The 25,786-nt window shown below is 32.7% G+C and overlaps 1 protein-coding gene and 1 pseudogene across 2 annotated transcripts; one reads left to right on the top strand and one right to left on the bottom strand.

Moving 5' to 3' along the window:
* The first annotated feature begins 1,334 nt into the window (after positions 1 to 1,334).
* On the top strand, positions 1,335 to 24,602 carry LOC146160455 (exocyst complex component 7-like). 2 transcript variants are annotated; one of them, XM_083386073.1, is made up of 21 exons: positions 1,335 to 1,420; positions 8,318 to 8,383; positions 8,744 to 8,843; positions 8,975 to 9,059; positions 9,129 to 9,234; positions 11,426 to 11,552; positions 14,133 to 14,216; positions 14,603 to 14,660; positions 14,810 to 14,846; positions 16,119 to 16,180; positions 16,529 to 16,596; positions 19,258 to 19,361; positions 20,068 to 20,172; positions 20,290 to 20,409; positions 20,625 to 20,720; positions 20,914 to 20,976; positions 21,643 to 21,748; positions 22,350 to 22,470; positions 23,310 to 23,478; positions 23,891 to 24,066; positions 24,178 to 24,602. In XM_083386073.1, exons 1-21 carry the CDS (start codon positions 1,370 to 1,372, stop codon positions 24,281 to 24,283), a joined length of 2,010 nt encoding a protein of 669 aa, XP_083242199.1. In that variant the 5' UTR covers positions 1,335 to 1,369; the 3' UTR covers positions 24,284 to 24,602. The 2 variants fall into 2 exon arrangements, with proteins under 2 accessions (XP_083242199.1, XP_083242200.1); XM_083386074.1 differs by lacking the exon at positions 16,529 to 16,596 and adding an exon at positions 17,498 to 17,523.
* Positions 6,293 to 7,426, bottom strand: LOC146160456 (uncharacterized; annotated as a pseudogene).
* Positions 24,603 to 25,786: the final 1,184 nt, after the last annotated feature.

Consider the following 25,786-nt stretch of genomic DNA (forward strand, 5'->3'; position numbering starts at 1 on the left):
TTAAACCATTTTAAGTCTTTAGGAGAATGATAATATTTGCTTTTCAAACACGTAAGCTGGCCAAAATGTAATAAAATGGCCATACACATTATCTACGTAAATTCTATTTATCAAATATATGTTTCGATCATTCCCCAAATTCTACGCCATATTTGAACCCCTTTCGCATCAAAGGCATATTTTAAGTGGGGAAGTTTTCGGCCCATATCTGTTTTTGCTTGCAGAAACAAGTTAAGGGAAATAAAAAACAAAATATATAATATAAAGTACACAATACAAAATAAAAAAATAAAAAAAATAAAATAAAAAAAATAAAATAAAGTAAAAATTGAAAATAAACACTAAGCCCTGAGAATATACCCCCTGACAAAATATACAACAACCGCACCCCCGTCTAGTTTTACCTTGCTTTTGTATCCAACATGTTTTAGGTATTTGTCCCTAACTCAGCTTCACCCTGTTCGCAGGTGCCATGTCACAAATTACTGTCGGCTTAGATCGCAGTTTAGCAAAATTTGATATTTTTTGTGTTGTTTGATTTGAAGGTTGCGAATATCTGGTCAGGCAGGCATCCAATGCTGTATTTTTGCCTATTTTAATTAATACAAAAACAATTCCTAATTTTGTTTCTAGTAGGCTATGTCTTAACTCATTTTGTGAAATTAATTTTGCTCAAAGGCACTGTGCGTCTCATAGCACCCTCAAAACAGTTTTGTTAACTTTTGATATCAAGGTGTTTTCTCACTTTGCATAAATAACATGTTTGTAATGTAGATTTTGTATGTATTTAAAGAAAATGTAACATAGAGACATCACAATGGATGTTTAAAGTATGAATCCTAGGCTATTCTAGAATATTAGGTTTCAAATCTAGAATACCAAATCCAGAATATTGAATCCTAGTATATTTTTAGGGGGTTCAAATATCACAATATATCAGTTAGGGACAAAAACAACTATTTGCTAGTATACAGATATTGTAATCAAAATATTAATGACAAATGTTTAACATTCTAAACACCTGGCATTTTAAGCAGTTGTTTAAATTGTGATACCTAACTTCACAAAAAACAAAACATAGAAATAAAAACATGATGGAGGTTGTTTCTTATAATGTATAAGTCACAAAGACTATAATGTTTGAAGGCACATTAGTTCTTAGCTGCTTGTCCAACTTAATTTTCTGTTTTGGTTTTTGGATGGTTCTTTACATGGAAACTTGTTTGTGCAACGCTTGTCGGAAAAAGTTTGATACCAGAACCTGTGTTGCCAGACAACTTTCATCTCTTAAAATTGTATGTCAAGGCTATATACACCTAAATTTATCTTGTTACAGATAAATAAGGGTGAATGATACTTAACATATGACATGGATGATATATTTCTTCGAAAACAGGATATTGAGGATAAGTTGGAAGAAGTAAGTTTAACATTTTTTTTGTAATTAAAAAAAATATATTCTTCAGTAAGATCTGGCATATCATCAAATGCTTTAACTTCATTAGCTGTAAAGGGAAAAACATTTTGCCTAAAATAGCATCATTATTCTCTGAAACAGGGATTGGCAACCTTTTTCGCATTGTGGAACATAATAAATTTAGAGTAGTTTTAAGCATTTTATTAAAACAACTGTTTAGTTAAATTGGAGTGAATTGAAAAACAGTACAAATACATTTAAGAAAGGTGGTATTTGCCAATAGTGCTTCAAAAAAATTGAAACTAAATCAATTATTTTGTGTAAAACCCACAAAAAATACTTAGTAGATATGTTTGCCATATTTTAGAAAAACTATCAACTACAGGGTTGTTCCTAAGAAAAAAATTGCACTCGCCAGCCTGGCGAGCGGCTATCAATCAGCACTCGCCCGGACGAAATAACACTCTCCAAATTTGTTGGCATTCAGTCTGCAAATTACCGTCCTAGCGCGGTAATTTCTTGGGTTATCGTTAACCTGTCTTATGGTTTCTATACATAAACATTAGTGTTTATAAAAGTCTGGTCGTTTATTTCCATGCATGGATGAACAAATTAATTCCCCATAAAGCAGTTTACGCTTAAAACTATGTTTTTCAGCCGAAATATTTTTTACAGTCTTTAGTGAAAAAATAACATTGACAATTTAGTAGCCACGGCATGCCTGTTTTCCAATTTTTTAAATGCTCGCGCTCTTTTTTATCGTATTCTGGTTTTTCTGTGCTTCAAGGACATTTCACCGCTGGTTGTTTCGCGCTAGAAACAAAACGCCACATTTCGCCTAACATTATAGTTACTGGTTGAACAGCAACACAAAATAATTGTAAATTTACAACTAAACCATTCACAGTTAACAACCATATGCCAGAGATTCTGTGCTGCGCGACGCCCTATGGTGGCTCGTTTCAATTTTCCAAGGGCGTCCGCAATGGTTTCGATTCGTATCTTAACATAATTGCGATATGAAATATTCACAGACAGTTATTTTTTCAGCTTTGGCTTGGTTGACCGCTATGAGCTTAAAATATCGCAGCAACATACTTACGTAGACTCATTATTAATTCTCAGCTACAGTTACACAAGTAGGCGATATTTTAAAATACCGTAGTGTTCAGTGGGCCATTTCGGTCCCTCAAAACCTTCTTAAAAAAGACTGCTTACAAATAATATACGACATTTTCATTCGAACTTATTGTTGCGCAATGCAGCAATTGCTTATAATTTTCTTATACAAACAATTCAATCAATACAGAAAAGTAAACTTCTTATCGCTGGGTACATCGCAAGTTTAGTAAACTTTTCGCCAGTCGGGCGAGTGGGTGTCAATCAGTACTCGCCCGGAGCGATTTGCACTCGCATTGGCGAGCGGGCGAGTGCTTAAGCCCAACCCTGCAACGATAAGAAAAACAAGACGATGGTTATTTTAGAAAAATGTTGTGTAAACAGTTGAAATACAAAAATAAAAATAATTGCAGAAAAGTAATGAAGAGTTAATCACCCACCCCCAAAATAATGGAAGTTAAATTAATAAAAAAAAATATACTAGGATTCAATATTCTCGGTTCATTATGCTAGATGATTTTTTGAGATAAATGAGTATAACTCTAGACTAGGAGATTCTAATAATATATTCAGAAAATATTCAAGTGCAAAACTTGTTTTGTCTGCCTTCTTATCATGGTAACTAAACGTAAACAATAGGCAGACGCTACCTAGGGTTAATAAATAGGTTTACAATCATTTCTAATTTATGTGGTGATCAAAAGTGGCCACCAGCACATGGCTGCTTTAAAGTTCTGCGACACAGAACCTTATATATTAGATAGATAGATATTTTATTTGCACGTTTTGTAGTGATTTTGCAAAACAAATACAAAGAAACGAAGAAATAAACGTGCAGGGTGACGAAAGACCCGAAGGTCACCAAGTCAGCCACCCCTTAAAACATGATAGATTGTATAATGTATACGGGTACGGGTACTGCGAAGAAACACAGAACTATAGAAAAAAAAAACAGTAAAGAAAACTTGAGAAAAAAAGATTTTCGATAAAACAAACAATAATTATAGCAGGTTCAATATTACGAAATAAGGAGAGAGAAGCAACATTAAACAAAATTTGCGTTGTCGCATAGGATTTTTTTTAACTTGCGCAGATTTCCATGACAACACACATGCTCACATTGAGTTTTTACGAAGTTTAATTATTAAGAAAGTCATATTTTATAAAGGAAACAATTTTTTGTATGGTAGTTGTTTGGCTGTGTTGGGTATGAGTTTCCATAGATTAACTGCAACAAATTTTAAGCTTCTTTTCCCTGCATCGGTTTTAATTTGGGGATGGAAGTAGTTTTTTGATTTATTTTGCCTTGTGTTATGACCGTGGATGTTGGAAGTTTGACAAAAATAGGAATTGAAAACTAAAGGTAAGCCTTGTTTTTCAAATTTATACATGAACTTAAATTTCTAATTCTACTAACTGGTGAATTTGGAGTATGGCGAGTCTATTGTAAATAGGTTTGATTGGCGTTGTAATGTGGGTGTTCGTAATTATTCTTATTGATTTGTTTTGAAGTGCTTGGATGTGGTTAAGGTTTGTAGTATAGGTGCGCCCCCAACTGATTACGCAATATTGGAGATAAGGATGAATTAATGCATAATATAATGTTAGAAGAGTAGGTTGATTAACATATTTCTTTATTTTCACTAATATGCCTATGTTACAGGCTATTTGGGATGATATATATGATATGTGGTTTTTCCAAGTTAGTTGTTCATCTATATAAAGTCCGAGATATTTAGTAATGCCTGTTTTGGTAATTATTTTTGTTCCTATTTTAATTGAAAACTCTTGTAAATCAGGTGGCCGTGTGTAGTGAAATATCATGTAATTGGTTTTGCTGTAATTTATTGATATTTGATTACATCTCATCCATATGTCTGCATGTTTTATTCCAGTTTGTATTTTTGTTTGAAGTTCTGTTAACTGTTTATGAGATTGAAACAGAATTGCGTCATCCGCAAATAGTCTACATTGTAAAGGATTGGTTTCTGGTAAGTCATTAACATATAGTTGGAATAAAAGTGGAGATAAAATACTGCCCTGTGGCAAGCCATAGGTTGGTGTCATTGAGGAAAGTAGAACAAAATGACGCAGTCATTGTATAGAGCAGTTAAATATGGTGTTATAACTTCAATTGCCATTTTTATAAATCGTACTGGAATGTGGTGCGGGCCCTCTGATTTTTTATTATTAAGTTGTTTTATCTGTATTTTTACATTAAATTCTGTTATAGGTGCAAGGAAAAGGGAGTTTAAGCAAGAATGTTGTAAAAAATCGCTAAAATGTTGTTGTGTCGGTTCAATATTGTCTGCCAAAGTTTGCCCAATAGTTGAAAAGTGTTTGTTCATTTGCTCTGCTATTTCCTGGTGGTCTGTAATTAGCTTCCCATCTTGTGTAATGTTGTTTATGCTAGTTTCATGTGTTTTGTTGTTAATTATTTTTTTTATGGTTGACCAAGTTTGTGTTGATGATTTACTTTCTTGTAGTTGTTTTTGAAAGTACTGCTGTTTTGCTATTTGTTTAATTTGAGTTAATTTTTTGCTATACTTTTTGTGTTTACTTATTTTATTTACATTTTTGCATCTGTAGCACTCTCAAAATAATTTATTTTTTGTTTTAATAGATTTAAGTATTGCTTTAGTTATCCAGGACTTTTGTTTAAGTTTTTTTACTCTCTGGAAAATGATCTTAAAGGAGCATGTTCATTGAGAGTACTTGTGAATATATTAATGAATGATGTGAAATTCTTATCAAGGTATTGTTTGTTTAAGTGAGATAAACTTGACATTTCCCACTGCAACCTGTTGTTTAGATCTGCTTTAAAATTTTCCGCATTAAAGTGTCGCATAGATCGAATAGGTAGTAAAGTTTGATTTATTTGTGGACTTTCTTTAATATGTACTTGCATTAGAATAGGAAGGTGATCGGATACATCATACCTGAGAATTGCTGGCTCTACTTGGTGTAATGTGTTTGTGTAAAAGTGGCTGAGTATAGATGGCTTACTGTTTGAACTGTATCTGGTAGGTTTGTTTATTGCAAAGTTGCATCCTGTGCTGTGTATTACATTAATGTAGTTTTTTATATTTTTGGACTGTATAATTCACCTACGTTAATGTTAATGTCTCCACCTGTATAATATGTGTAATTTAGTTATTGAAGGTTGTCTCTGGCATTTTACTATAGCTATTTCAAAGTCTTTTAAATTATTATTAGGGTGGCAGTAGATTACCCCAACTATAATGGGTTTTTGGCTCCCTGTATAATTGGCTTCAGCCCAAGGTCTTCACATTGATTGACAGTATTTATGTGCAAGTCATTTCTTAAGTTAATAGATATATTGTCTTTTACATATATACCGACACCTCCTGCATTTGTTGTAGAATCTGAGTGATAAAACTCATACCCATCTATGTTAACATTAAATGGTGCTTGTAAAACATTTATTTTTGTTTCTGATATTAAAATAAAAGTGGGTTGTATTGTCATTTTAGTCAAAATTTCCTCAAGTTTATGCTTGTTTTTTGTCAAACTTCGCATGTTACAGTGAATAATAGTAAGTTGGTCAAGGTGTTTTAGAAATAACGCGTTTAAGTTGTTTATTGTGTAACTTTACATTCAGCTATATTGTTAAGTGTTTTGTTTCGAATATCACACATTTCTGTATTGCACTTAGAAATACTTAATAAATCATTGTATAAAACCATTTTTAAGGTTTAAACAAAACAAAAACATCATGAATAGTTATTTTCTTACTTAACTTTCATAAATTTTTTGGATAATTTCATAAATTTTTTGGTTAACCCAATCAATCTCTAGTCCAGTATTCATTAGATCTTCTGGTGATTCAATTTGTGACCATTTTCCATTAATTTTAATGCTCACTCGTCCATATGAGGATCCGGTTGCCTCTACCTGTGAAAATTCTTTTAAATAATGCATCAGTTTGTACCTTATAGGGGTTAAATCTTCATTGATGTAAATTTTCTTTGATCTTTGTTGGCCTTTTTTTATCATAAACTCCTGTCGCTTTTTAAACGAAATAAATTTTACAATGATTGGTCTTGGTGACTCCCTCTTTTTCCGATTCTATGAGCTCTCTGAACGTCCATTGGAGACAAGGTTATGGATAATTCTTTTGCAATTTCCATTAGCTGTTCCTCCCCATCATCACCATCGTTGGTTGATTCTTTGCGGCCATATATTCTTATGCTCTCTCGTCGACCATACTGCTCTAATCTATCCATTTTGTAAATTGATTTGTTAAGTTGTTGCTTTAATTTCCCATTTTCTTCTCTGCTTATGTGTAGTTCTGCTTTAGTCGGATTCAATTCTTGTCGTAATTGCTTGGTTTCTTTGTTTGCTTCATGTAGTGCCTCTTTTATTTCCTCGACGTTGGATTGCACATTAAATAATATATTAAGCTTTTTTTGTATTTCTTGCAGCTCTTGCTGGAGTTCCTTTAGTGCAGTGGTTCTCAACCTTTTTGTTCTCGCGACCCGTTTTAAGTTTTCGATAACTTGCGCGACCCCCCAATTATAGTGTGTGATACATAAACCTGAGTAAATAATAAACACACTTTAAAATTGCCAAAATTCATATAAGGAAAAAATCCAGTCTAGGATTGTATCGAAATTTGGCTAAAATGCGCTATGCACAACAAGCTAAAGTTACAGCTTGAGCCAGGGTTGCCCGAAATTTGCATTTTAGGACAAATAATATTTAGTATAAACCTAGTGCGAGACCAAAGGGAATCAATAGAAGTAAGCAGCCAAAATTCCTTACAATTTACAAAACGGTTAGTCGGTAACAGCAGTGCAATTATAAAGCTTTCTGTAAATTCAATTTCCGTTTTCCAAAACGGCAACACCAAAATTTTATTACCGACATTCTGCGGGTGTTTTGGAAAAGGCTATGTAAAAAGTTATGATACCGCTGAAAAGTCGAAATACTTTGCCTGCAACCTATTCTAAACCTAGCACAAATTTTATTGTTATTTGACCTAATTTTCAATATGGAACCAAAGCGCCCTATACTATACCTGACGATTTTGTACTGCACAAAATCATTGTAAAAAAACGCATCATATTCGCGCTTCAAGCGACCAATTTTTTGAATTTACGTTGGTAAAGTAGGTATAAACAAAGTTTGGAGGCCTCGTGAGCACATCCCACAGTGTTTCAAATAAATTCGGCCAAATTAGGACAGAAAGCTCACTGTCCTTAATGATTTACAAACCGTCGGACACAGCAGTTAAATTAGGACAATTTATTGTTTTTGGTCCAAATTTTAGGCCATCTGGCAACCCTGACTTTGTGTGTCCATTCATTTTATTAGAGATTGATTAACTGAAGCTACGCTTGATTAATTAATTTAAAAGTGTAATGGTGACGTCATGAGTGTAATGGTGACGTCATAACATGTTCACCGCAGCAAAAGCCACACAAATATTAGCCTGGCGGTTGCTTTTGCTCCTTCTGTACTGCTAAACTTTTAGTTCATATAGCCTAATTCTTATGATTATTTTCTTAATGAATTCTACATGGCGACCCCCCAGACAACCCCTTGCGACCCCCCTTGGGGGGCGCGACCCCCAGGTTGAGAACCACTGCTTTAGTGTCATGTTATTACCAATCAGTAGTTATCTTATACCTTATTCAAATAGAATCTTCCTCGCTATGAAACTGTTTTCAATGTTTTCGTTATTTTTTATTTAATAAATGGGTATTTTTTTAACCTGTTACACAATTTTTAAAACAATTTTTTTATTCTTTTTTTAAGGAGAGGAGAAGATCTGAAATGATCAAAGACAGCTTGGCTAAAGCACAAATGTTAACTGATAACATGGTAATAATTGCACAAAATGTTTATTCAGATTTGCAATCAGGACTCCATATCTATTTTTTTAGATTTTAATTAATATAAGTAAAATATGTTTTAACTGTTAATTATTTTTTTATAAAAGAACATTGTTTTATTTATATTTATTTCAAACCCTGGTGGCAAACTCTGTCAAAAAGAGGTCCACCAGAAATAATTGTCATTTATATTCCTTTAGAAAATACTTCCAAATCAAAACTAACTTGTATGTTGTTTTTCATCAATGAACTATTTAGGTGTTTTGTGTCATATTAAAAAACAGTAATTTAAATATAATATTGATTGTGTGAAATGTTTAAAAAAAATTAGAATGTTTATATGGTGTAGGTCACAATTCTAAATCAGTTTGATGACCGGCTACACACCTTGGAGGATACTATTTTACCAGTACACAGAAAAACAAAAGATTTGCAGAGACTACAAGATAGTATCCTTTAGTTAAAATATAAATTTGTGTTTAATAAGATTATCTAAAAAATATATTGCTGTGAAACATGCTACACAATTAAATATGTTAAACAATGTCATGTTTATTTATTCTTGAACTATAGTGCTCAGACATTGAAAAAACAACAGCCGCTCTGGACAATGTAATAAGCTATCATCATGTTGTACATGATGTAGAAGTTACTATGAGACAAGGGTATGAAAAAGTTTGTGTTTTAACAGATTAATTTGTTTTCTAAATTTGTTTTTAAATTTACGATTTCAGACCCAGCAGACAAGTAGATGGTTACCTGTCGTGTATGGAACAACTGGAAAAATCAATTCTATTTTTTTCTGAAAACAATCCTGACAGTCCCGAACTCAATGCAGTGGTAAGGTGTTATTTAACATATTAGATAATTAATGTTAAAGCTAGGAAGATGAGAGATATGTAGGGGTATGGGTCCGATTAATGAGTCTTCATTTATATAATTGCCAAGATGAATCGACCACACTCCTACAAGATTTGAGATGGCCTGTCTTCGTGAGGCCATTCAGGTCCAATTCTTTCCTTTAGTTCAGATACATGAACAGTCAATTTTTGCTGTCTTCAGTCAAAGCTGTAAAAGCCTCTCTGTTTTATATTGATTGAACACGCTATTTATAGACGAGAATCAGTTAAGAAAATTTCTGCGAACGAAGAAAGATTTACGTCATTAATTCTTATAATACTTAACAAAATATCACGTGATAACAAGGCGTGGTCTAAACCTTTTTCACACTTATTTCTGACGCGAAACATACAAATTTTACGTCAAAATGCGATTGCGAAACAGCCTCTGACTCCAGTTAAATGTCAACAGTTTGAAAATCACACGACCGGGGAAACCGACTAATGTTCAGACCGCGGTGTTTTGAAACATATACAAAAAAAACGGATGTAAATACCTTGACGCATAAAAATTGGTGTCAGCAATTTGAATTTTTGCAAATTCGCTGCAAATATATCCCAAACATTACAATGTGGTTGCAAAGAATTTAGGCCATAGATTTTTACTGAAAATTTTCCGTTACGACACATCGATTAAAAACAAAAATTCTCTGTGTAAACACAATATGACAAAGTGGCTTCTACAGATAACAACATAAAATTTAATTTCTGTGAACAGCAAAATAGACTAAAATGTTTTGTACATTGTTAAGAAAAATTACTAGAGCTTCATTCCAAGCAAGTTGTTTTTTAAGCAAAAAAAGCATTTTCGGAATAAGAAATGCTAAAAGAATGAAATTTTAGATTTTTTTTTCAGTATTTTCTGTAAAAAAAAAATTAAAAGTGTTATTAAAGACATACAAATCCCTACAGTAACATTTAAAAAACAAACTTCAAATAGTTTTTGGTCACTGCTTGGCAAAAAAATTAACAAGCTAAAACAGAATTGGTTAGCTTAAGTGATCCTTACCATGAACTTGATAAATTAAGCTAAAATATGGATTTGGTTTAATTATATCAGCATATGATGAAACATTTGAATGGTCCACTTGGCCTAAATTGCCCCATGTGTGATCTGACCCATATAAGGGACGGTATAAACTATTTAGCTATTGTTTAGTTTGCAATACCTTGTTTATTATAATATTATGGGTTTCTCTTTTTTTTTAGGTTTTTAAGTTAATATCCGCTTTTACATCATTACTTATTTTTAACCTAATAAAAGCTGTGAGTGTGAGAAACATGTACTTGTGTGAAAGTTATCACAGTTAGTTTTGTCTAAACATTGCAAATTAAAATCAACATTTTTAAGGCTTCAATATTTCTAAGAAAATAAAGGTAAATTATTTGTTTGTCAAACATAGTAATTTTATCAATGTTTGAAGTTTACAAATTTAAGAAACAATGTTAAGTTTTATGAAATAACACACTTTGTTTGTCATTAGATGGTTTAAAGCAAGGATGACCAACCTTTTCACAGAAAGGGTCGCATTGCCACTTTATAAATTTTGATGGGCCGCAAACCCTGTTTAATTAAAGGGGTGACGTCATAAGCTACGTCATATCGTGACGTCATAAAACAACTTAACTTATAAACACCCCCTCTTCGAGAGTGAACTTGTGTGCAAATATGCAAGTAAATCTTGCCCTTATCGCATAAAGCGTGAAAAAGATGAGTTTACACGCCATGGTACGACACCTTTGGGCTGATATATTTCCTTAAAAGGTCCCCAAAAACACACATCTTGCTTAACAATGATGGGTGCACAAGAGTTTGATTGATGTTGAAATGCGACATTAGACTCGATTAATAGTCTCAGAAAAAATATAAGATTGGGCCCACATCAACTACTTCGCGTTCAACAGGTTTTAATGATAGTCAAAACTATTGTTTTAAATAAAGACTTCTGGAAGTGAAAATAAGTGGTGGGCCGCACGTGAACGTCAGGCGGGTTGGACATCCCTGGTTTAAAGAATGGTTTTCTTATTTTGCATGCATGCACAAACTCTTGATTTTAAATATAACTCTAACTTTGGTAATACATTCAGAAACTTACGTCAACGTTATATAAATATTCAAATCTTTTTTTTAGAATACTCTGTTTGTAAGTGGCAAAGACTCTCTGGAAAAGGAATTCCAAGCACAGTTAAGTCGTCAAACGAAGATATTCACACCAGATATAATAACAGACCTTGAACCCAGTGACCTGTCCAGTGAAGGTATTTCAACCCCTGTGCAAATAGATGAGAAACAAATGTGATTTTTTGATGATGTTTAATTATTTTGTTAGATTTAATATAACATTTATTCCCAAAGCCGTCTTCATTTAATCATGCTAAAAGTTATTTGTTTTAGTCGAGGCCAGCTCTAAATGTGGCTCATAAAATAGAATATTTGTATATATAAAGTAGATTGCTGTATACTTTCTTTTTTACAGTAGTAAGTTTATAAATAATTTAACTTATCTAGATCAGTGAACAGAAGGGTTACCAACTGAGTAAAATAATTGAGCATTTTAAATATCAAGTGACATAAATCTTTCTTTCCTGTTTCGTATATTGAGTTGCAGTGACCTGAATGTGGCAGGATTAGGGTTGTAAAGGGGTGGAAAGTTTCCTGGAATTTTGGAAACTTTTCCGGAAACTTTCCGGGAATTTTAAGGGACCCGGGAATAATGGGAATATTGGGAATTTTCAAATTTGGCATTTATTATGTTTGAAACTTTTGCTTAATATTTCATCAACCAAAAAAACAAATTAAAAACCTATCTTGAGCATTTCTAGATGAGCAGGTGGAGATGCTAACCGGCAGCAACTAGTACAACGACTTTGTAACTCACAAAACAACAAATGTTAAAGATTTAGCTACCGTAAGCTGGGGATATTTTGGCCCAGAACAGTCGGTGTTGTTTTTGTTTGTAAAAAAAAAACAGATTGGTGATGATTAAAAAAACAGATTGGTGATAATTAGGGCCATTTTTATTTTGACCTAAAAATTTTTTTTTTGACTTTATTTTGACTTAACGAAATTGCTGATTTGTAGAGGCCACAGTTCTTCCTTGAATTGATGCCAGTTATCCAAACATAATATTTTGTTGATTTCAGACCCAAAAGTAATATTTTGTCTTATGGATTATAAAAGTGCGTCGTGTTTTTGGCGATAGATTTAGCTTGCTTAGGCATTTTTGTATTACAGAATGTCAGTAGGCTATTCCTAAAATCCAAACTGTTGATCTTCGAAAAGACCACGTTTATGAATAGGAAATGTTTTTATAAGAATTATATAAATACGTAACAATAAATAAAAAAAATGGACAATTAGCGATAAAAGTTAGTGCTGATCCAAGTGGGCATTGTGACACATTTCTTGCTTTTATGGGTTAATATGGTTTAATTGTGTCACAGTTCCTGATTTACAATGTCTCCACAACATTTTTTACAAAAATTACTCTCAAGAAACACAAAAACTTTTTTAAAAGCCATAATGTGACATTTGACTTTATTGAAAATGTTGACTTTATTGTAAATTTTGACTTTATTTTGACCTATAAACTTCTTGTAAACAGTCCCCTAGGTGCTAAACAAACTTTATTCTTTGATTCGTAGACAGTTGAGGTCCTTAAAAAATTTTGACTTTATTGACTTTTGCAGGCCCTAGTGATGATTCATTTTTGCAGTTAATAAACTAAACCATGTGTTTGTATGTTCTTAAGTATTTTAGTTATACATAGTACTTTTAATCTAAACAATATAAGGCCATTATTTTCCTGTTCAATATCAAATTAAGATTGTTTTAAAAGTTTCCGAAAATTTCCTAAAATTCCCCAAAATTCCCGTTAATTTCCAAAATTTCCATGGAAAGTTTCGGCTCTGAAAATTCCCGGGAATTTTGCAACCCTAGGCAGGATACCTATTATGCACACTGTACAGTGCTGTCAAATCTGTTTTGGGGTAGAACCACACCCTGCCCAACCAAAAGTTACATTTTTGCCAACTTTTCTTTATGAATGCAAAAAAGATTTTACAATAAAAAAAATCTTTTATGTGCCCATTGCATGTTTAGTGCACGATTTTGCCCGAGAACAGTAGGTGATAAACTATGGTATGACTTCATGTTATGATTAGTGATGTCATCTGTAAAACTTTCATCTTTTTTTACCCATGGCTGTTCTTGGCCGCTGTTGTGCCGATCAACTTTACATGTTGGACTTGTTTTTCACCTAATATTTGATTTTGCATAATTAATAGTTCGTAACTTGGCTCAAATCTAATATGTTAATGGCAATTTTGATGTTTTATGGATGCTGATGTACATAATTACATTGTGAAACTAATATTTTTAGCCAGATAAATCTGCAGTACACAAAGCAGACCATTCTGCATTGAAAGTAAGTGTGAAAGCACATTGACTTTGTGGCTATAAAACTTATTATTTGAAGAGGTAGTCGGTGAGTTTCAGTGAAATATGTCAAGGGGGTTGCAACACAAAAAGTTTAAAAAATCCTGATCTAGATTTTTTGGCTTTTGTTGTATATTTTTGAGATTTTTTTGATACCAGCGATATGCAAGCTTTGTATAAAACCTTCAAACGGACTGTGATTTTTAATGGTGAACATTACTTATATTAAAAACAATGTCCCGCTGGGCACAGATAATAATGACACACTAGCCTGGGTTTGGACCAGCTGGTTACAGGCTATGCGAGTTAAGAATTTTAAATATAAGAAACACATGTAGTGTTGATTTGTTTGTAACGTCTTCTTTTGTAATTTCTATTTCATTAAGGAATTCTTTTGTTAGATATTTACCAGTATCTATCAGAGAAATCAATTGCAAGCTTGTCAAAAATTGCTCAATGGCTTTATGGTCCAGGAAAAACAAGAGGTATATAACTTGAATAGTTTTTTTGTTGCTAATTGTGTTACAACGAATTGTAAGACTGCAGTCATACTTTTTAATTAAAGGAAATTACAAGAAGTGAAACAACACCACCAACACCATTTTTGTGCCAAAAATTAAATCTGTAATGACCTTGGTTTTTTATAAATTTTTGAGATATTCCATAGTTTTGCCTAAAAAAGTGCTAAAAACATGCAAATTTAATAATAATGTTGATATCTCAAAAATAGAGCCAATTTAAAGAATTAGATGTTCTAACTGGTAAAATATCTTTTGGTTTTAAAAAACGGGATTTACTGTTTTTTGTTGTTGACCAGTCACCAGTGTAACAATTGTATTTTTGATACCTACTATATATTTTATATTTGAAGGTTTTATGAAAATATATTCTAACATCCGTTCCAACAACTTTGTGCAGTCATTGGAAAGGTTTGATTGTTTGTGCAATTTGTGAACTGTTGCCATTAAATCCTGAAAAAATACTTTTTATTTTAAATTGTTTTATATTAACATATTTACCATTTATCTGTTCTAAATTGGAAAGTTGAACTCATAAAGTATTGTTTCTTTGTTTGTAGGTTGAAAGAAAATGCAAAGCACAAGGCGGCGGGTGGCGTAAGTTTTTTAGTTAAATGTTTTTGAAAATGCAGCTTGATATACTGGTGCTGTCCTGGCAATTTAAACTATTGCTCCTTAATAACGATTACGTATTTTATGTTTTAATATCTTCTGGTAACAGTGCTGAAGCCTTATGTTATGTTTGATAATCTGAAGAATTATTACTCAACATGTAACCAAAAAGTAGTGTGAAGTATAGTGTTACATTTTGTTTTCATATTACTTCCCTATAATTGTTAACAAAAATAAATCGTACACCAAAACAGGCAATTTAACCACATGCAACAAATTAGGTAAAACTTTATTCAAACATTCTGTTAATGACTAAACTTTAACCTTTTACTTATGGACGAACAACTATTTCTGTATATATTAAAGGTGCTTAATGTTGTGTAAATCGTTTTTTTCTCACACTGCTTAAAATTGTGATGGTTTAATTTGATAAAATTCTGTGACTGTTTTATTTTACGAAACTGATTGTTTACTATTAATTCCTAAGATAAATAAGGTTTACCTTTTGTTAGCACCCTTTAGCAATTGTGTTCCAAAATTCTAAAAAGGATGGTTCTCAATTATTTACTTAGGGAATTTCCCTGAATTTTTCATCTGAAGTTAAAGGCCAATGACATTATAAAATAGTGACAATGATATTGTAGGCGCACATAAAACAAATGACATGCTACAGTATCATAAATTAGTGACGGAAATTTATAGGAAAAAAAATAATCAGCAGGCAAATGTCTCTTTGTTAAACTTTCTTCTTGACAAGTGCAAGCGGCATACTTCATGTCCAGAACTACAGCTAAAAAACTTGATTGGACTGAGATTCAAACATGTAACGACGACTATTCCTAGGATGTCGCTTAATTAACCAAAGTACTCATGGGGCAATTAAGTTTACAAACAACTGTGGTACTGCTACCTTCTGAGTTCTAAATGTACTGTGAGAACTTCAATCGATCAAACAAATGTAGACTTGTGTAGTGTTTATTTCTACTAAAATAATTTAAGCCACTTTATAGTGATACTGTCTCCCTATCTTTAGACACCAGGTTACCCATATGGATGCTGTGTTTTAATCGTGTTTTCATACTTTAGTTTACGTGTTTAAATACATGTCAATGGGGCAATAAACGACAAGCAAAGAATTGCTGTAATTGTTGCAGATTCTGTAAAATACATTATTTATAGAATTAAAATAAAGTTTTTAGTTTGACTCAAAATGCCACATTTCCAGGGAATTTAATTTTTGGTTTTCTCATTAAACAGGTAACTAAAAAAGTTGGTAATATTGGTGGTACTCCCCGCAAGCCAGGTGCTAGAAGAGCCAGGTAACATTTATTGCTTAAATAATAACAGTTTCATTTGTATTTTTTAGTTACAGAGTTTTAATTTAAGGAATACTACTATATTTTGTATGGAACTAGCATAAACATTTCCCCAGAATAGTGATTTAATTTCGTTATAAGGCAATAACTGATGTCAACCGCTGCATTTTTAAGCAAAAACCAAACTATTGTTAGGAATGTTAGGAAAGTAAGACTACAATTTTGCAAATAATTAACTCACTTTTGTCTCGAATTTATTATTTTAATATTTCACTCAAATAAATTTAACATAAAGCATTAATTTTTAATTATTAATTAAACATATTTTTTTTAAGAAACTTTTTATTGCAGTAATTTTGCAAGAAAGACAAGTACACTGTTAAGAAAAGAGTCCCTGCAAAGCTTAAGTAGTGTGGGAGGTACAAATCTTAGCCTTTTTAAAATATTTTTGGTGACAGTATGTATGGTTTTCTATTATAATTCCTCATACCAGAATCTTGTTTTTTAATTTTTTTTTATTAATTTTACCCAACATGTTGCAGTCGGCTTTATTTAATATTAGTGTAATAACATAAGATATGGTGGAACTCCTGTAGTTTGTGTAGCATTGCTTGTAAATATAGTATAAAACGTTTTCTGTTTTTTTTTTAAAGTTTAGGATTTAATAATGACTTGCAAATGTTGATACTGTATGTTTGTCAATTTGACAGGCATAAATTTATGTCATTTCTATAGAAACAATCGAAAAAGAACCACATAGGTTAAAAAAGGTTTGTCTAAAACAACAAAAAAAATGATGTGTTTTTATGTTTGCAGTAAATCCAAAATTTAACTAGAGTTTATAAAAGGGATTGGGCAAATTTACCCCACTGGCCTGGCCTTTGTTTTGAACAAATGAATTATTTATCAGCGTTTGGCGGACTTCTTTAGCGTAAAGAATTAGGAATAACAACGACGAAAGATGGTTTTAATTCAATCTTTTAACATAAGTATTATATGGTGGCCATGTTTATTACAGGTTTTTGTGTACGCTTAGTGTTTCACATTTATAACATTCAATTTTTGTGTCACTAAAATTGCTTTAATATTACAAAAGTTTTAGCTGGCAATGAGTAACAGCTATGGCATATATCACAAAATGTACTTTACTTTTAAAGTTTTTGACAGTAAATGCTTATTATATTAGATATACTATTTCCTTTACAGACAAGGAAAATAGTATATACAAATAATAATAAAGTTTGACACAGTTAATGCTCTTTTTTTCGTAAGTAAAAAAACATGTTGTTGAATATAACAGCATAACTGCTGTATTTACAGAGGCTATGATCGCAAGAAAGATGCAGGTTAAAATGCACTTCGCTTATCAGTTTGCCTAATCGCTGCTTTTTTATGTCTTTTGGTACTCATTTCTTAATAGAATATTTTTCTTAAAAAACTTGTTTTACTATTCTGGCTGATTTTGACCTAAACACACTTTGAAAATATTTAGTTCATTTTGATCACTTTTACAAACTGTTTTATTATCATTTATGTAAAAACTTGGGTCTTAATAAAGCTATGTTTTGGACTGACCTGGTCATTTCTCTTCAAATTAAACTATATATACACTTTTTTTCTTCGTTTAATTTTAACCAAACAAAATATGGATGGTCAGGAAACACATGGATAATACTACATCAGGAACATGCAAAAAGATCTATAACGGCACCAGTTTGCTCTTGTTTAGTGTTAGGAGTGGGTACTAATTGGTGGGGTTAAAAATTAGGTTAGGAATAGGGTTGATAAATTTATGGTTGCTGGTTGGGCTTCAGGTTTTATTCTGATGTAGGTCTGGTTCCTAATATTATTTTACATCTTATGATCTCTAGTTTAAACCGTTGTTTCTAAAACTTTTTTTCTTGTGACACCTTGAAAATGAATGAATCTTTTAGCATTGATTTTGGGCCACTCTTGGAAATATTTTGGGACTCCTACCAGCATTTCGAATTTCACTGAATTGATGTAGTTTTTTCTAAACAATAAGAGTAGTGTTTTTCCACCAAAATTTGGTCGCTATTAGATTTGGTTGCCTTGTTAATGTTAACTGCAGTAATTCACCTGATTAGATTTTTGAGATTGGATCTGAGTAGGATTTTTCCAATGTTTTAGAAAAAAATGATTGCTTTGTAAGCAGTATAATGACATGGCTCATAATAATTAGGTTTGAACTTACTCATGCCAAATGTATGATGTTTTGTTTGCTAACAATAAGTTAAAAAAATCCTAGCTGTTATACTTGTAATTATTTTTTTCGGGCGCTGCAAAAAAAATATTCAGAAACCATGTTCGTGGGATAATAATAATAACTTTTTTTTTTTAGATTTTTTTACTGCATTGAGTTAAGATACAAAATAGAATGTTTGGAAATTAAACTGGTGTATGAAGGCATTGCAACATGTAAGGTTTAAAACCTCTGGTTTAACTGTATATTAATGCTTTATTTCCGACAAAAATGCTAAAATCTTCCAAACTTATCAAAGTGTGTTTAAGTCAAACATGGGTGTAAAACTCAACCACAATGATTGAGTATATTCACTGTATCAGTCAATATGCCTTCCGATTTCCATGTTTGCAAAATTTTATGCAAATTTTGTAACTGTGTTGCATGCTCTGCTTTTGTAATAAATTTATGTTTAACTTTGTTTTCCAAGTAATAATAATTATTGTGTGAGCCAATTGAATGTTTTTGCCAACTTTGTCAGTTTTGTACCTTTTATTTCAAAAAGCAGGCCATGTTTTATTATTAGTTTTTACCATTTTTTTATTATGCAGAAAATAAATATGTGATAATTAATTTTAAGCATACTTGAGAAAAGGCAGTCTGCACCAGCCAATTCGTGAAACACTGCACTAAAAACCTAGCAATTTTAAAATGTGTTGTACCAGACTAAAATTAACATGAATTGCCAAAAAATGCATGTGTGCATGTAGTTTAATCCAAGTGCATTGCTATATATATTTATGTAAAGTTGTAAAACATTGTACAATTCAAATATAACTTTAACTTTTGTAAATTTATTTTTTGAATAATTCAAAAGGAATAGGCAAGTCATCATTTGCCCCTATCTCAGAAGAGGATGTTGTGGATGTTGAGATTGAACCATTTCTTGCAATACTGGAAGGTTGCTTACGAATACTAATGGTTAGTTGTATAAAAATCATAGAACTGCAACAGGTAACACTTTAGATTAGTGTAAAGAACAACTAAATGACAATCTTAAACTTAAGAAGCCAAGTAAATTAAAACCTAAAACTTGAAGTTAATAAGGGAACACCCTGTTGTTAGTGGCGATTTTTTAAGCATTGTATATTAAGAGCAATTCGTAAAGCAAAATAGCATTAGGTAAATAATAAAAAAATTGCATCAAAAGGAAAGGGTTTTAACTAGGGTTGCGTGATGATATCGGAGTGGAGCAAATGCCAAATTGAAGTTTTGTTACTTCTTCAGGACTAAGGTTGGTCCTGATTTAATAAGAATTGGTAGTCTTGATTTGCGACTCAATCTAGTTATTTGTAATTTTAGTTAAAAATAGATGGTCAACCACTGGAGATAATTAAACTTGGCATTCAATCAAAGTTTGATCTTATCAAATACCTAATGACCTGATTTAATATCAGAATTGAATCACATATCAAAACTTTGCATATGGTTGTCAGAATAAAAGTATTAGACATTCCTAGTTTTGACAAACCTCCATTTTAGTTGAATCATATTTTATGCAGGGCTTGTGAACAGATTTCTCTACTAGAGTTACTTACAGTATTAAAGTTTAACACAATTTTAACTTCCAGATTCGAGTTTAATTTTCTTAATATGTTTATAATTCTTATTAGGCCATTTTTTTCAGGTAGAAAAGCTAATTATTCAAAATGTTATGCCGGAGTTCTGCAGAAGAAAAGTTTTTGATACAACAATTAAAGCTTCCCTTGATCTTCTGGTCAATGATGGGAATGTAAGGCAACCTATCTTAAGTAATTATTTGTTGTCAATTAATTAAAACATGTCATTGCAAGAACGTATACTTTAATAATAATTTTAATAGTAGTTAAATTTGCCACCTTGCTTGCAGAAATGTGTCCAGTTTGCTAAGCAGTGTATTACAAGGCGGGACCACCCTTCTGTCGTGACAATCTTTCCTATACTCAAGCGGTTAAAAGAAGTTTTTCCTTTGTATATGGAAATACTAGAGGTTTATTTTTGTTAGGCATTTATTTGTCTTTTTTTCACTAAAACCACTTTGCTTTTTGTTTTAAAGTGGGGCATTGTCTTTTTATTTGAACTGTCTTATATTTCCACTGTATATAATTTGTATAAATGCGACATTTTAAAAATATTTTTTTTTTTTGAATTTCGGAAACTTTTACCGCTTGTATAATCAGAAGAAAAAACAATATTTATGAACAGACATCAGAGTCAGGCAAGATGGAACTTCGCCAGCTCATCTCTGATTTAGAGTCAAATGGCGTCAAATTACTACAGGATTTCACAGATTGCATCAAAGTAACCTCTTGATTTGTGTAAAAGTATAATTAAGATTGGATTTTAGAAGTTTATTACTACAATATAAAATCCAGTAAATGTTTAGAGGTAAAAGGGAAGCTGTTATAGTGATTATTGTTAGTCTTATGGGGAGGCTTTTTTGGGTTTTTGCTCTAAAGCCATATGTAATATGTAAAGTTATTTTGCAACTCAGAGTGACCCAGAAAAGGAATCTAATATGCCGAAGGATGGAATTGTTCATGAGCTTACAAGCAATGTGAGTTATGTTTTATTTAGTTATCACAGGATGTCCAAATATTGAAAACGGTCATATATGTTCTATATAAGTTATTTTTAATATCTGTTGAATATAAAACGTTTTTATATAAAAATAAAAAATAAAATACCACTGAAACATAAATAAATTATACCAGGGTTGCTTAACCAGGGATGCTCACAACCCCTAGTGGTTTGAGAACTATTCCTGGGGGTACGGGGATTCTGAAGACACAGAAAATGTATTACTGTAATTTATTTCGTTGCTCAGTTAAATGTAAAACTAACTCGCATTTTGATAGTGTGTTACTTGCGTCAGTTACTTGTATAAAAATTAAATTACAATGACTTTGTTATTTAAGCAATTTCTATTGTTTTCGCATTAGCTAGTTGATTATTAGCAGTAAGACAGTAGAGTGTGTTATTTTTCTAGTGTAAGTTTAGCAATATAGTATTTCAGAATAATGACATTTAAACTGGTTGCGTCATAGCTCGTTAATAAAAACGATATTTACAAAAAAGCAAAGAAATCCTATTATTTAGAAAGTTAAATTTCTGATTCGATAGTATGCCTATATGTGGTTACTGGCCAGTGTGAACAATACTTAGTACAAGTTGTATATATATTTTTTGCAAAACAGCACAGCACATATTTTCTAATTATTAGGCGATGCTCTTTATGCAACAACTTGCACAAAACGCCGAAGTGTCTGGAGGAATGTTGGCATCACAGCAAAAAGAGCCTGCCAAAAAGTGCCTCTCTATCTACATATGTAAGTGTTGCTTTACCCGTTTTCCAACCCTACTTTTTCTGCCTGTGCGGTATACGTTATTGCGATTTGAAAGCCTTAACAAAATATAATAACGCACGTTGGGCTAGAAACTATATTTTATTTTTTTGCTTTGTTGGACCATCCAAATGTTTTCACTTGACCAATTTTTAAGAACGCCAAACAAGTAAAGTCTTTCGTGTAACAAAGAGGCAGTTAACGGAATGTTCTATTTGCAAAGTTTAAACCGACAATTAGATAAAACAAACAGCGGATAAACAGTAAAATATCAACTATAGCTGGGTTTAACTGCAATATTTGTTGAAAAATATACTAAAGTATGCATTTTCACGGATTGGTTGCCACCAAATCTTTGATTCTTTAAAAGTCTTTGAAAAACCCATGTTTTATTAAAAATATCTGAATCTATTTTATGTCAAGTTTAAGTTACGTATTTTGAAAGTGCCGTTAAAAAAACAAATTACTGCTTTGTTTTCGAATTATATTCACAAATTGTCCAGCGATCTAGTTTAAGGTCATAAAATTGTGTGGTAACAATTATTAAGTATGTTTGTACGATTTAATAACCGCTATTACTTTACAGGTGAAGTTCTTGCCGCATTGAAGCTGAACTTGAAAAACAAGTCTAGAGTTTATGTGGACCAATCACTAGCCTCAGTGTTTTTGCTCAACAACTTCCACTTTATATTAACTGCCTTAAATAGGTAATATATGTGTTTGAAATACAAACGTTATTTGTTTTGATTCTCTAAAACAGCTTGGTCCACCTATATTTTGTTGCGGGCCAACGAAAGCGATTCGTTTCATATAGCAGGTCAAAATTGCAAGGGCGTTTTCGAATTTAACAATCACGTCACCATTCAAGATATGCTAATAAGGACTCGAAATAACTGGTGTTCATGCAGTTGTAGCGACTTTAATCGAAAAAAGCGCTTATTTGGTTTCATTATGCGTTAAGTATTTCCGCACCTGAATGGCTGAACCTAAATCACGTAAAAGTTATAACGAAGCATCGATAATTTGGTAAAACTTCATTTTTGTAGAGTCTTTGATTCGTCTATGGAGCACTAGGCTGTGCACACATGACAGAAGTGAAAATATTGCAGGGCGCGCCTGCATGCATTCGCGTGCCATAATGCAAAACATACTGCAAAATCGAAGAATGTTCGCGAAAAAAAAACTAATCCTTTTAAATAGATAAATTTCACTTAAAGTTTTTGGGCGAACTTACAACTAAGGGAGCAAAGGCATCATTGTGTTACCGGGCGATTTGATCACGGGCCCAAAAATAGTAATCTATTTGATTTCACTACATAGAAATAAGATCGTTAGCCAGTAAAAAGAGACGCGCGACAGTCGGCTGCGGTTCTGTAGTTGGGCCACGCTGCTTTAAAACCCAGCTAATGTGCACGTTAGAAACCCTATTTCTTACAACTACACTGCTTGTAGTGTAAATTATTGCGTGGGGACTAGTGTAATGAGGATGGCTAGTTTTATCAATAGGTCCACTACATATATACCGGAGTACCTTTAACATTTACAGACATGACTTGCTCTTCCTCGTACAACTAACCGCGGGTAATATCGAGACGATCTATAACGAATCCATCGACGAACAGAAGTTTGATTACCTCAGGTGTTGGGACAAAGTGGCCGCACATCTATCGGATGAGGGGAGGGGTAATTTGAGCCATGTGCACGCCGGAATGAAGGTATGTATAACTAAACAAACCTAAAATTGTACACCTGCTTAGCAAAGTTCATTGATTGAGGACACTCTTAACGTGGTTGGTCTTTAATTTGCGTTTTATTGAAGTTAAAAAATCTGCTCTTTGCTGCTGATTGTAGTTCTTTCAATTAATTTGAAAAGCGGCATACTTGTTAGGTGGGTGCAGGTTTTTTTTAAGTTTTGGTTTGTGTGACCCCCAGTAGTTTTAAGAGACCGCAAGTGTTTTATTTAAATACCAAAAAGTTGCAAGTCCAAAATTTGGGAAACCGCTGGAGAAATTTGGGGGACCGTTTCGGCTATTACTCTATCGAAAATACGAAATTTTAAGAAAGTCATTGAATAGAATGATGTGAGTTGGCAACGCGTATATGTAAAAGTCATTCTCCTTCTTTTAGCTCAAGGACAAGGACAAACAGGCGGTTAAAGAAAAGTTTAGACAATTCAACAACGAGTTCGAAGACCTTGTGAAGACACACCAGCAGTGGGCAATGCCAAGCAGCGATGTTAAAAGGGAAATTCGAGCTTCCGTTAAACAGAAGATAGTTGCGCCGTACGCTCAATTTAACAACAAGTATGTTACCATATTAGTGCAGGTTTCGGATACTTAACAGCATTTAGAATTTTAAATTACAACCATTTTTTTGACTTCTTCGCGCTTTAACGCCCGTTGTTATGTACTAAGATATCGAATGGTGCAGTTTACGAAGAACATAGAAAAATATCTCAAATACACAGCAGAATCAGTCGAAGAAAACTTGGATCGGCTCTTTGATCAATGCACAACTTGAATGGAGTTTATGTTCAAGTGCCTATATATATGGACATCTTATTCAAGTGCTACAACTTAAATCTTTATAATTATTATGTGTGATACAAGTTTCAACTTTGTTGATATAGATATTTAGGTCTATTTTTTTATTGGTAAAAAATGGATTTTCCATGTGCAACTTTTTCTACTAAAAATCTTAAATAATAATTTGCAAAACCGACTTTTTGTCAAAATAAAGGTTTATTACCGTCATATTGTGACTATACTTTTTTATAATAATATGTGCCCCAGTATCTATTTGTAACGCAAATGTGCAATGAATACAATTTTTCTCATAAATCAAATAAGTTTTTGACGTGTAATTAAAATTAGGTGAAACTATTTTAAAAAGTGCAAAAACCTCTAAAAAACGAGAGCCGGCGCCACCGTGCCTACAACCTTCCTTATCACACGTTCTGGTACTGATTTACTGGATAGAACAGTTGTTTCAAGCGTTTTCATTCCTTGAATCTGGGATAGGCAATTATGTTTTACTGCGGGTCGGCTAAGAAACATAAATGTTGTGACCGGCCTTGGTCAAAAAGAGGATCTCAAGTTTTTTTCAGGAGTTTATTCGGCCAGCCGATGTTATTTTTACCTGAATTATGACGTCACGCAATGGTATACTTTTGTGACGTCATATCTGAAAAAATTTCATGGCCCTCCCCAAACTGAAATCCTAGATCCGCGCCTGTTCATAACGTACGGCTGCCATATTTTTAGCACCCAAACAGAGGACAGAGGACATTTTTTTCAGGCAAGTAAAACGAAAGTAGAATGGTTACGTTTGAGTTTGATGATTTTTTCGCTTTTTGGACGTTTCGAATGACTGTTTATTCATTTTCAACTTAGTGAGAAGGCACCGCGATGCCACTTGGTGTCGACTATTGATAAAAGGAACTATATAAATATCACGTAGCAATCCCGATGTTATTGCAGAACAAGCATCTATCCCAGTGGTTCTCAACCGGGGCTCCGCGGACCCTGTGGGTCCGATAAACGTTTTCAGGGGACAAAAACTTCTGAAAAACCTTTATCAAATCAATTAACGCTGGTAAACATGCTTAATCACAATCTTGGTAAGTGATAAAATAACATTGTAACATGCTGTAAATCGCGTTGAGTGTGACGTAACACTTCCATTGTGATGTCACATAAATAGATTGTAAAATACCACAACCTACATTATTTGAGTCCTGGGCGCGGATTAGCGTTTGGGTTTAGGTTGGTCAAGCATTATTGATATTAACAAATATAATAATACTTGACCCACCCACACCCTAACTCAAATAATGTGCGTTGCGGTATGCGGTAGTTATAGTAGGCCTACCATACGTCCTCTTTTCTTGAGAAAACTAAATGGTCCTCCGCGGACGCTCAAAAATGTCCAAATGTCCTCCTTTTTCGCTTTTCGAGTTAGTTGCTTAAACTTTTAACAAGGCTTTTAGACGAGAGGGGGGGTACATATGTCCCCGGGCGCCAA

This window comes from Ascidiella aspersa, chromosome 3 (genome assembly GCF_963924565.1).
Source record: "Ascidiella aspersa chromosome 3, kaAscAspe10.2, whole genome shotgun sequence".
Taxonomy (NCBI): domain Eukaryota; kingdom Metazoa; phylum Chordata; class Ascidiacea; order Phlebobranchia; family Ascidiidae; genus Ascidiella; species Ascidiella aspersa.